Source organism: Kogia breviceps, chromosome 19 (assembly GCF_026419965.1).
Source record: "Kogia breviceps isolate mKogBre1 chromosome 19, mKogBre1 haplotype 1, whole genome shotgun sequence".
Taxonomy (NCBI): Eukaryota; Metazoa; Chordata; class Mammalia; order Artiodactyla; family Physeteridae; genus Kogia; species Kogia breviceps.
The window spans coordinates 14,939,400-14,951,299 of record NC_081328.1 but is presented as its reverse complement, the minus strand read 5'-3'; the positions used below and the strand labels follow the sequence as shown (position 1 = coordinate 14,951,299).

The following is an 11,900-nucleotide window of genomic DNA, read 5'->3' as shown; positions in this document are numbered from 1 at the left end:
TTTCAGGAAGAAATCATCACCCTTTATTTCCTTCCATCAGGAAACGAGCTGTCCAGGATGTAGCTTGAAGCCCTAGAAAGTAACCATGGAGGTAAAAATTGCAACCCTCTCAATGCCCAGTGCGTGGCCTGGCACACAGCTAAGGTTTTCAAGGCCCACCAAGTGCCCTGGAAAGCTTGCCGGCCTGGGGGTTAGGAGGTTTGGAGCTCAGGTTCAGCTCTAACTAGAATTTGGCGCATGACCTTAGACAAGTCTGGTGAACTCTGAGGGCTGGGGTAGAGTTCAGAAGCCGTGGGCTCCTCAGAGTGGGGGCTGCTCGGGGAAGATGGGTCCTCAGGCTGGGGATCTTCATCAGATTCAGCACCCTCCCCAGGCCCAAGCCCGGCTAGCCTTTTGCTGGCCTCCCATAGCCGGTGAGCTGCCCGGTCGTCTCTTGCAGCTGGGGGCACCTCCTCCACATGGCAGTTGGCAAAGTATCTCCCACTGAGAGGCTCAATGCCCTCCTGCAGAGCGCAGTACAGGGGTGTCTGGGCACCACCTCGTGGTGCCCGCAGCACCAGCCAAGCCACTGGGCGCAAAAGTGGGCGTAGCCATCCAGGAACGTGGCGCAGGAACAGCTCCGAGTTCACTGGCCCTGCGGACAGGAAGAAAGGAAGGAAGGAGCAGGGAGGACAGTGGGTGAGGGCCCAGGGTAAGAACAGCAAGAACAGGGCTGCAAGGGAGTGGGGAACAGAGTCCAGTTCCAGGGAAACCAAGGTAGTATTTACCAGGTGGTATTTAGGGCCCCGACAAGGTGACCTCACTCGTTTCTAACAGCAAGCTCCTCTTCTAGAACCATCCAAACTCCTTATATATCCTCATCTTCCAGATTTTGCTCATGCTGTGTCCCCAGCCTGGAACAATTCTGTCTCTCTCCACCTTTTCTACTAGCTCATCTTTTTTTCCTATACCTTTGTTTAATCAGCAAACATTTATTAACACCTGTAGTAGACCAGACACTGTTTCGGATGTTAGAGACATGGAGTGTAATAATGGTTAGCTATAATTATTATTGTCACTATTATAGTTACTAATGAGCCTTAGGCAATGATTATTTAATATGCAGTATGGTAATATGGGTGGGGCAAATCTTGTTATCCTGGAACCTGTTCCCTAAAGGCAGGGATGGGTCTTAGTCATCAGTAAAATCACTCAGACTGTAAGACAAAATGCTTACAGTGGACCCTCAGACCCTGGATGGCCCAGCCCATCTCTCTTCCTCATCTCTAGCCACTCTCTCCCCTCTCACTCTGTTCCAACCACACCAGGCTCCCTGTTCTTTCTCAAGCACACCAGGTACTTCTGCCTCAGGGCCCTTGCACTTGCTATTTACTCTGTTCTTTAACTCTTCTCCTCAGAAAGCCTCATGGCTCATTCTCTCATCTCCTTCAGGCCTCTACTCAGATGTCACCTTTTCAGATACATCTTCCTTGACTGCCATAGATAAAAATAGCACTCCCTGACATTTTTTTTCTTTTTCTTGTGCCAACCCTGTCATTTCTTAGTCCCCTTACCCTGTTTAATCTTTCCCCATAGCACTTTATCACCACCTGTCACTGTATATATTTATTAACTGTCTCCCCCTTCTCTAAAGTAGAATGTAAACTCTACAAGGATAAGGTCTTTGTTTTGTTCACTGCTACATCCCCTGCGTTGAGATTAATGCCCGGAACGTAGCAGGTACTCGGTAAATGCTCCCTGAATGAATGAGTAATTATTAGCTAACGTCATCATTATCAGCATGTTATAGTCAGTTCAGTCATGTGGATGGCTCCTTGGGGTGAGAACCTAGGCCTTATTCATTGCCATACCCTACCTAGCTAGCAGTCAGCATCCAAGTTTGTGGTGTGAGAGGAAAAACCCAGACAAGGAGAGCCTAGCTTCAAGATCAGCAAGGAACAGTTCTCTCCTTGGACCAGACTTCCTTCCTACCCTGAGATTCTGTGGCTCAGTGAGAGGTTGGGGGAGCATGGGATGGGGTGAGGATGGGAGAGGGGGAATCAATACAAAGCAGAGCAGCCAGAGAGCCAAGTCTCACCTGGGTGGGCTGCATAGCAGGTGATGCCAGTGCCCTCAAGCTGAGTGGCGAGCTCCCTGGCAAACAATACGTTGGCCAGCTTACTGTCGGCATATGCCCGCAGCTCCTGCCGCCAGCCCACCACTGGGCGGTCCAGGCGTGTGAAGTCGAGGCGGCCTCGACGGTGGGCGGCTGAGGATACCACCACCACGCGGCTGGGGGCGCATGTCTTCAGCCGGGGCAGCAGCAGGTGTGTCAGCAGGAAGGGGCCGATGTGGTTCACTCGCAACAGCAGGTTAAAGGGCTCTCGGGTTCGGCCACAGGAACTGATCCCTGGGGCGGGGGCTAGGTGTGAGCAACTGCTCCAGAGGGATTCCTGGAGGCCTCGGTGTCCCCCATGTGAGATGGTGGCAGGGGGCATCCTTCCCACACGTCCCCTGGCAAAGCCTGGCTGGAGGGGTCGGCTGCCCCCTGGCCACCCGCCGCCCCCCTGCAGGGCCTGCTGCCCCTCACCGGCGTTGTGGATGAGGATGTCCAGCCGTGGCTCAGAGCTCAGGAAGGCAGTGGCAAAGGCCCTCACGGAGGCCAGACTGGCCAAGTCCAAGGCCATGAAGATGACCTCATTGTTCCCACTCTCCTGTGGAGTGGCAAGGGCTGGGCTGTCATATGCACCCTTCTCTTCTTCCCTCTCCCCAGACACCAAATTCTGAGAGTTCAACTCCTACTACTACTAAGATCTGCCCCTAGGCGTTAGAATGTCGTGGATAAGTGTGTGAACACTGGATGCAAATCTTGACTTTGCCTATTACTAGAGTGAGACCTTGGGCAAGATGCTTAATCTTTCTGAGCCTTAGTTCTCTGTAGAGAGGGAATAATAATAATAGTACCTGTCTCAGAGTTATTGTGAGGATTAAATGAGTTAATATAGGTAAAATCTTTAAAACAGTGCCTGGCACGCACTCGTGCATAGGCACTTGCTATTATTATTATCATCATACCTCTGCCCCTTATTGTTTACCCTAAAATCTACAAGAGACTTCTCACTGGTGTCCTCCAACCCACTCTTACCCCCTCCAAACCAGATGCCACACGGCCACCAAGGGGTTCATTCCAAAAGGCTATTCTGATAGTCCAGACCCTGTGGAAGACCCTTCACTGGATCTCCACTGCCCATTCTATAAAATCTGATCTCAGTAGGGGCTGTAAGGGCCCTCAGAACCTGGCCCTGGCTCGGAGTGTTCAGCCCCTTCATTTTGCCTCTTTTCCTCATTCATACTCTGTGCTCCAGCCTCATTAAACCTTTTAATCGGTTTCTTACATCAGACCAATTAATTTGCCTCAGGGCCTTTACATATGCTGTTCCCTTTCCGACTCTTTCATTAATGTAACTTCTACCGGTCCTTAAATGTCTTAGAATAGCTATTAATTCCTTCAGGTCTGGTGCCCTTTTGCTGTGTGACCAGAAGACCTGTGCACCCCCTCTTCTGCACTTGGCGAACCGAGCCGCACTCTCCTTTCAGGGGCTGCGTTTCCTCCAAACCCGCCCCGAGCTGCTCTGCTCACTCCTGTGTCCCAGGTGTGAGTGTCCTCTGTTCACAGTCCCGCCTGGCCCCGCCCTCCCTCACCTGGCGGAGGTCGAAGGCGGCCGCCTCACCGCGCTCCCGGCTCCGGCAGGCTAGAACCACGCGCGCTCCTCGGCGCGCCAACTCCAGCGCCGTCATCTTCCCGATGCCGCTGTTGGCGCCTGCGGAGGGCGGGCGGGAGCCGAGCTGAGCCCGCGGGCCACCGCCCCCCGCCGGCCCGGCCTCCCCGCCCCCTGCCCGCCAGCCGGCACTAACCCGTGACCACGGCCGTGCGGCCCCGCAGGCTGGCGATGCCGCGGCACGGCGGCCCCTTCACCAGGTTGTAATAGATTAGCACGTAGGCGCCCAGCAGCAACCCCACGCTCAGCAGCAGCGCCTCCATGCCGGCCGCGCCTCCGGGCTCCCGCTCAGGCCTCGAGCCGCCCTGGATCGCCGCCTGGAGGCTGCCGGATCGCCCCGCACGGGCCTGGAAAGGCGATAGGCGTTCTTCGGCCTCGCGAAGGCGGAGGCGGAGGCTGAGGTGGACGCTGAGGTGGACGCGGGCGGGAGGCAGGGCAGGGGGTGTGTGTGCGTGCGTGTGCGCGTGGGCCCTGGGAGCGCCCCCTAGGCGTGCGTCTGTTCTGGGTGTGCGCTGGTGCGAAAACCTAGGTGCATGTGTGCGCCTGGGCCCTGGGAGCGCCCTCTACGTTTACGTTATGTACATGAATCCCTAGGGAGGGCGTGAATGACTTTTTGGTGTGTAAAGTGCCCATGGATCCTGGGATCGCCCTTTAGGTTGTGTGCGTGCCTCTGGATCCTGTGTGTGTGTGCCCATGTGAGCACCTTGTAGGTGTGTGAATCTGTGGGCCTCGAGACCCTCCAGGTGTGTGCATGCATCTGTAGTCTGTCAGTGGGTGCTTGAGTGACCGTCTTCGTATGTACCTGTACTTCGTGCTGGGCTCTGGAGCAGTAGGGGCTAAGCAGATGTGTGAGCCCTCTGGGTGTCAGTAAATAGCAGCAATCCTTCCCATCTGGAGAGGAGTGGGTACATGAATGCTGCTGCGTCTGAGAGTGAGTCCAGTCCTGGATGCTCTGCTCTCAGTAAACAAGTCCGTCAATTCCTAATCCTCGTATTCGGCCTTCAGCTTCTGGGATTCTTCCCAGAGGCCAGAGAGGTGGCACAGTGTGTTCAGGGTGGCAGCATCAGTTAAGGGCTGTCAGGAGTCACTCATTCATTAACTATCTCCCTGCCTCCGCCACCCCTCCCTTTCTGAAGGGAAGCAGGAAGAGAGTGTAAAATCTGTTGTCTGATCTTCAGGAGGCAATTTGTCTCTGAAATTCTCACAGGTGGTAGAAATAGGTAAAGAAGCTCCATCACTGAATGGAAGTGATTATGATGGCAAAGTGGGTGGGGACAGCTAGGGAGGCATGGGTAAGGGTATTCCTGGCCAGGTGACTTGCCAGGAGAAAGGAGAAAAAAATCTAGTACAATTTAGCACCCATTGTTTGGCACTTATGGCGTGCCCGGCAGTGCAGTTAGCCTTGGAAATAGCGAGCAGAACAAAGTTTTTGTCCTTAAGGAGTTCAAGAGGCCCATTAGGGTAGGGGTAGGAGAGTGGCGGAGACAAAGCTAGACAAGTAGGTGGGAGCCAGGGCCAGACCTCACATTCCAGGGGGAAGTTTCCTATTTAGCTGCACTGTGGATTCAGTGTTCAAGTGTCGATACTGTGGGATGAGGCTAGGGATGGAATATTAATGAAATAATTGGATGCACTCTCTACCCCTGCCAAGGCAAAATCCTGATATTCAAACAGGTACCACCCACTCGAACAGTGCTGGCATACACACAGATGAGTTAAGGAGTAGGAGATGGTCTTCAGGAAAAACTTCTCAGAGAGTTTCTTAGGTAAAGTGTACGAGGAGGAAGAAATAGTTTGGTTTAAAAAGAGGGTGCTTAGGGGCCTTAGAATTAAGGTAATGGGTAGAATCATCTTCTGATGAGGAACTGCAGTTGTAAAGTGATCGCAAGTCACGTTACTTGTGGCACGGCTGAGTCTAGAGATTGGATTTCTCCTTTTTCATGTTCTTCAGACATTTGAATCAACAAACTCCACGCTAGATTCTAAGCTCCAAGAGGCAGGGGCCACGTCTGCCCTGGTGATTGCTCACAGCAAGCGACCTAGACCAAGACCCAAGGCCTGGCAAAGGCCGGAACTGGAGGAACTCGAGTGATACTTGAATATATTATAATGAATTCCTCCATGCCCAGCTAAGGGCTCCAGGCGAAAAAAAACAAAACCAGGTGTTATGACTTCCCCCAGAATAGGTGGATAAAATATGATAGCAAACAACTGGAACCAAAGGCAGCCCCAACTCGTTGGGTTAAAGCTTCTAGACCAGAATGCAGAGGTCTCATGCCATCTTCTATTTTAATGTCTTGATTTTGGAGCCAGGAGGAGCAGGGATCTGCACACTCTTGGATTCTCGTAGAATCTGATCGTGTCAGATGATCAAGCCCTCTGAACTCCCTCAAGTCACCCAAAAAAGCCACAGAACAGCCCCCCTTCACAGCTGCACCCGTCCCGTCCCACTCCTCCCTCCCACCTTAGGTGCACTTTTCTCCGGTGCCTCCCCTCTCCTGACTTCCCTTGGGGACTAAGTATCTGGGAGTGAGCCTTGTTCAATGAGGCTGTGGGACCAGGGCCTCAGGGAGGGTCCCCTCTAAGGGTGATGACAGGTAGGACAGACAGGCAGAAAACATAATTTGAAGTATTTTTGTTTTTTTATATACAGAATACAGGAAAGTTTCTGTAAAGTCTAAAACATTACAATTACTATGTACATTGGTACTAGTTGTCGGGGTGGAAGGAAGAGGAGAGAAGTGGCAGGAGAACAAAAAAAGGAGACAGAACAGGTTTACGACAAAAACGCTTTTGCTACAATAGACAATTTGAAGAAAACGCTCTACCACATGTAGTACTGTACAGTTTTTAAAAACATTGAAAAAATGTCATCACTAAGATGTATTTACACAAAATCCAAATACACTTTTCCTTATTTGAAATAAAATAGATGGACAGCCAGAAAAAGAATTCATTTCTCATTTGTCCATAATACACAGTAGCTACCTGTAGTGCAACCGCTGCAGAAAGGGAAAATAACCTGGAGGGTGGGAACCATGGAAGGAGGGTGGGTAGCGATCTTTATATTAAATAAAACAATGATATTGTATAGATTTTGCTGTATGAAAACTGTATTTTTTTCTTTTAATATAAAACTATTGTCACTGCCACAAAATAGAACAAGTTTCTGATTATTTTACAACGGCGGGCGAGGGGGAGGGAGCAGGAGGAGGGTGGGGAACGGTTTTGTGCCGGAGGAGGTGTCCAGACCACTGGCCTTCCCCTCCCTGCCCACGCTGCTCCTCAGCTCGGTCTGCCGCTTTCCCATGAAATGGTGAGTACAAATATATGTGCAAATGCCCCCTAGAACTTGAGAAAAGAAAAAGGATTTTTAAAAAACAGTCAAAAGGTTTTCTTCATTTCATGCAAAGATTGTAGTTGAAGGGTTTCTGGTGGAGTATAGAAAAAAACCCCGGGCTTGGTTTGTGTACATTTTTGCATTGCAGGAGTCTTGGGTTGGGTGGAAGGGCGGGTGACGGGTGGCCGCCAGTCCTAGGGAACGGAGTTGGAGCGCAGCACAGGGCCCTGGTGGGGCTTGAGAGAGAGCTTCTCGGCCAAGACCCCATCCTGTAGCAGGCCGGCATCGCCTTTGGGCTGTTTGGTCGCAAACTCAGTGATGCTGAAGACAAACTGCAGGCACCCCAGCTTGATGTAGCTGCCGTGGTGCAGTAAGGCCGTGCCCTCCCAGCCGGCCCCACTGCCCCCAATCAAGCTCGAGCTGCTGGCTTTGCAGTTGCAGGGTCTCCGCTGCGGCCCCTGGGCCTGGGAGCTCATCATGGCTGCCTCCTCACTTGGCTCTTCATCCTGTTTCTGGTGCCGGCGGCGCCCTGGGAAAAAGGGGGAAGGTCACAGGAGAGGAAGAGTGAGCAGCCAACCCACCAGGGCTGTGTGCCAGGGTTGGGCCCCTGTGCCTCCCCGCTGTGAATGCTGCATGACTTGGGGTGAGGGGCACTCAGAAAGGACTGGTGGAGTCTGAAGTCCCCAGGTAGGTGTGTACACACGTGGGGCTGCACAGCACATGCTTCTCTGTGGCCTTTCCTGGGCCCACGAGCAAGGAGAACCTGGCCAACGGGGCCAGGAAGGCAAGAGACAGCAGGTCATGGCAGCAAGCCAGAGCCACCCTGACTAAGGCATTAGAGAATGTGTCCAAAAATGGCAGGCTCCGTGGCCACAGGCCTCCGCGCCAACTTACTGATGACACTCTGCACTTTGGCAACAATACTGCTTGGGGGGGTTGGCGGGGTCTTCTCAGAGAAGTCACATGAATACAGCACATTGTCCACCGTTGTCCCGTGCTCACTGTAGTTTAACAGCTCATAATGTTTGGTATTCTGAGGAGGAGGAGGGAAGATAAGATGTGTGGTCTGCTGCGTGGGGCCTGGGGCTAAGGGGAGAGAGGACACATGGAGAAGGCTGTGCTGCTCTACCTGGGGAGCTCCCTCTTTCTTCCCCAATCATGCCCCCCTTCCCTGTCCCTTTCGAATGGGGCACAAGACTCACCTCCTTCAAGGAAGCTTTCCTTCCTAACCCGCCCCCCGCCCCTGCAATAGTCTGCCTCCTTAGCATGGGCTCCCGGTGAAATGATATTCACTGGCATGTGATGGTGATGATGAAACTCACAGGGACACGCCCAGAGGGCTCGGTTCCCTCTGTGATGGCCCCCTCCCCTGCTTTAGGGTGCTCCGCCCTGCGCTGGGCCTGTTGACCAACCTCAGGAGAAATGGAAGCCCTGCTCCTGGGGAGTGGATAGCCATGTAGGATGCCCCTTCACACCAAGACTCTTCTCCAGGAATGACGGGGAGGGAAGAAGAGGAGAGGACCCCCAACACCCTTCCTCTCACCCCAGGGCACTGAACAAACCCCAGTGCCTGGGACAGGGCTCAGGTTGGAAGACCTCTCTCCCACCGCGTCTCCACCCTCACCTCATCGTAGAAGATGCAGGCGTGTTTCCCGGACACGTAGTTACAGTGACCATAGTTTGTAAGGCACACGTCCATGTCAGCTCCTGCGAGGTGGCAGGAGGCGAGGAAAAGGAAGGCAGAGAACAGACTGTCAGGGGTGTGATTCGGGGAGGTGAGGGGGCAGGGAACTTCCGGGCGGGAGCTCAAGGAGTAGGTAGCTCAGGGCCCTCTCCTTGTATTCTTGAACAAAAACTGATGTCTTTTCTAATCCCGTTAAAGAACAGCTGTCCCCACCAGCTCATCTGCTTTAGAACATGTGCTGTTGCCCAGAGGAGAACCGTGAGCTACTGAAGAGGATGGGGTATTTCTAGGAGAGCGCAAGATGGGGTGCAGGGCCCACAAACCGTATCATCTGAAAGAAAGGGAAAGTTCTAGGCTAAGGGCTCATCTGTCCCTCTGCACAAGATGTAGGGCTAACTAAGTAAGTGTTAGATATGTGTGAGCCCCATCACTTTTTCAAAGATCTCCAGGGACAAAACATCTGCCCTCTCCTCAGGTACTTCCTGCAGTGTTTAAAATGCCTCACTGGGTGGCAGTCAGAGCCGACGTTCAGCCCTCCTGATGCCACACTGGGCACAAGGCAAAAGGGCCTGAAGCAGGGAAGACAAGCAGTTGATGGTCTCCTTTCTTAGTCCCTCTTGTCCAGACGTCTGCTGGGTTAAACCCGTCAGCCCTGGAGAGGGCTTCCCTCCCTTTCTAGCCTCTGTGGGTAAGAGTATCAATCTTTAGGGCCGAACAGATTCAGCACCTCTCCCAGCTGGCTCACCTGTCCCGATGTAGAGGGTTCGATAGCACATGTTCACAGCTCCTCCCAACCCTAAGAGAGGGTAGAACACAGCTCGGGCCTGTACTTCCCTTCTCGGCACTACAAGGCAAACACAGGGATGTGACCGTTCAGAAACAGAACCTGGGGCCCAAACATAAATCAATGGAACCTGGACCTTTGGTGATGGCCTGAAGAAAATAATCCCACTGGACTGAGTCATCTTTCCAAACTCACATCTGACACTAGGCTGCTTCAGGGTGAGGCTTTCTCTCCCCACTTACAGCATTTCCCACATGGGTAATAAGAAGGACCATCTTTGAAGATGACCATATAGTTCAAGGATAATAGTACTTGAAGCACCTGGGCTGCTTGTTGGTTTATCAGGGATATACCAACTGATACTATAGGGAGGCTGTGCAAAACAACCCAGAAGGCACAGACCAATGCTTCTCTAATTTTGAATATGAATCACCTAGGGTTCTTGTTAAAATGCAGATTCTGATTCCACAGGTCTGAGGTGGGGCCTGAGTTCTGCATTTCTAACAAGCTCTTAGGTGATGCTGATGCTACTGGTTTGGGGACCCCCTTCTAAGCAGCAAGGCTTTTAATGGCTAATGCTCGAAGGGCTATCCTAAGCAGAGTTAACCTTTTGAGAAACTCTTCTAACTCAAATATTGGAGAGCAGTTGAGCAGAAAGCACACCACAAATACCCAAAGGCACTCATAGCTGCTTTCTATGTCTCAAAGAGGACGCGTATGGAAAGAGTTACAGCAGACTTTCCTGAGTCTGATCTGAAAGCTGTGGTTGCCATCTTGTTTCTGCTTTCTGAGAAAAGAAACCACGGTGTTTCATTAAGCCCAGTAAAGGCATACGTGGAGGACGGAGCTACTGAAAGCTGAGATTCTCCGTGGAGAGGAGATGGCTGTCCGCTCACACAGAGGGTAGATCTAACAGTGTGGTGTGGTGGCAGATACGGGCATGCGCACCTTCTGTGTGGTGCCCTCCAGAAGCCAGCGGATGTGCCCCGACACTGCCCGGTGAAGCTTGGACCCGGGAGGGGAAAAGCTGATGTATTCTCTGCAGGGCCAGAAACTTGACCAGCTTCTCGTCCAGCATATTTATCTCGATTTCTATTAACCAAAGAGAAAGATTAAAAAGCTGCTGAGGAGGAAATGGAATGCGGAAGTAGGTGAGCATCACAGAGCAACTATTTCAGCATTCCTAAAATCCAGCCAAGTGCATTTCTTAAACAACACAGAGTACAAAGTGGTACAAGGATCTGGAGCTGAGCACCTCACTAGCCATTTGCAGTGAGAGACAGACGCCAACGCAGCCTGTGCAGATGCCTCCGGCAGTGGGGTAGCTTAATGTTAGGTACAGCAGTCCTAAAAGTGGAGCAAGACAAACCACTTGCCTGCCTGTGGGGGAGGGCCCAGATGTCTGAAATTGAGGCTTGGATTTTCCACCCACCCTGTTCACAGAGATCAAGACCTGCCCCAGTTCTCCCTGACTCGGGGGGTTTTTCACAGATGAGATCCCTCCTTTGGGAGCAAGGCTCCTCCTGGTTTTATTCTTCAAGTCCAGACGATCTGCCTAAAGTGATTTTCTTCTCTTCTCACTGGTTCAGCTTGGCTTTGCTCTCCCTTCGTCTTTGACTATGTGTATATGCGTGTATATAAGGCAGAACTAGGAGAAGGGGCTTTCTTTCCTACCCCACTCCCCTACCCACCTCCCAGCCCTGAGATCAGGCACCCCTCCTGCCCCCGCTTCAATGAGCTGAACGCTGCACAGGGGCAGCACCTTCACCACAGCCGCTGGCGGCAGGGCAGCGGTTCACTCACTCACCTCCATTGACATCCATAAATGCTCGAAGCGAGTTGGTGAGGTCCACCATGGCAGTAGAGTTGGCTGGGAAAGAGGGTACGGTTAAAGCGCTTCCTATGGATAACGTGCCGGGGCTGACCTTGCCATCTGGGGACGGAGCAGGAAGACTGTTACTTACGTCGCCTGAGGGAAACCCACCGGTCCAATCCCCCACTGCCGAGACAGGTCTGGATTTCGGACCCAAGGTGATGTTCCCTTCTCGATTCTCACCCCATAGGCTCTGGAACTCCTAGAGCTAAAAACGTGTGGTGAGGAAGGGCAGTTGGAACGACAACGCACCCGGGCACGCAGGAGTCTCCAGAGCACCGAGAACAAGTGAAACCTACTGCTCTGGGGAACGTGGTGGGACAGCTTCATTCGCTGGGCCACAACTACCTCCCTGCTGCCTCTGCTCGCTCAGATAAGTGGTGCCTGCCTCCGCAATTCCTGCGCACTCGAGTTGGACTCACAGGGTGCAAAATCTATCCAGGTTGGTATTAAGAGATAAA

The 11,900-nt window shown here is 52.5% G+C and overlaps 2 protein-coding genes across 3 annotated transcripts in view; both read right to left on the bottom strand.

Moving 5' to 3' along the window:
* DHRS13 (dehydrogenase/reductase 13) lies at nt 1–4,178 on the bottom strand. Its single transcript, XM_059046571.2, has 5 exons — nt 3,895–4,178; nt 3,682–3,800; nt 2,570–2,693; nt 2,078–2,389; nt 1–634 (listed from the first exon to the last, which is right to left on the bottom strand). The coding sequence occupies exons 1-5, from the start codon at nt 4,019–4,021 to the stop codon at nt 192–194; spliced, it is 1,125 nt and encodes a 374-aa protein (XP_058902554.1). The 5' UTR covers nt 4,022–4,178; the 3' UTR covers nt 1–191.
* A 2,203-nt stretch (nt 4,179–6,381) lies between these two features.
* PHF12 (PHD finger protein 12) overlaps nt 6,382–11,900 on the bottom strand; it is a 39,040-nt gene continuing 33,521 nt past the window's right edge. Inside the window, exons 10-15 of one of the 2 annotated variants that reach the window (XR_010838337.1) lie at nt 11,374–11,647; nt 10,515–10,658; nt 9,528–9,626; nt 8,723–8,805; nt 7,993–8,131; nt 6,382–7,627 (exon numbers count right to left, since the gene is read on the bottom strand). Coding sequence is in view for 1 of the 2 variants with exons in the window: in XM_059046280.2 (XP_058902263.1) it covers nt 7,293–7,627; nt 7,993–8,131; nt 8,723–8,805; nt 9,528–9,626; nt 10,515–10,658; nt 11,374–11,499 (926 nt within the window). In the remaining variant the exon portion in view is untranslated. The remainder of the gene's footprint in view (nt 7,628–7,992; nt 8,132–8,722; nt 8,806–9,527; nt 9,627–10,514; nt 10,659–11,373; nt 11,648–11,900) is intronic. The other variant, XM_059046280.2, reaches the window with a different exon arrangement.

Bases quoted from the DNA above. Each gene is read 5' to 3' on its own strand.
- DHRS13 (XM_059046571.2), bottom strand. From the start codon at position 4,021: ATGGAGGCGCTGCTGCTGAGCGTGGGGTTGCTGCTGGGCGCCTACGTG. The intron at 3,801-3,894 runs GTTAGTGCCGGC...CGCCCTCCGCAG, and splicing joins CCGCACGGCCGTGGTCACGG to GCGCCAACAGCGGCATCGGG. The intron at 2,390-2,569 runs GTGAGGGGCAGC...CCCCCGCCCCAG, and splicing joins CATCCTCATCCACAACGCCG to GGATCAGTTCCTGTGGCCGA.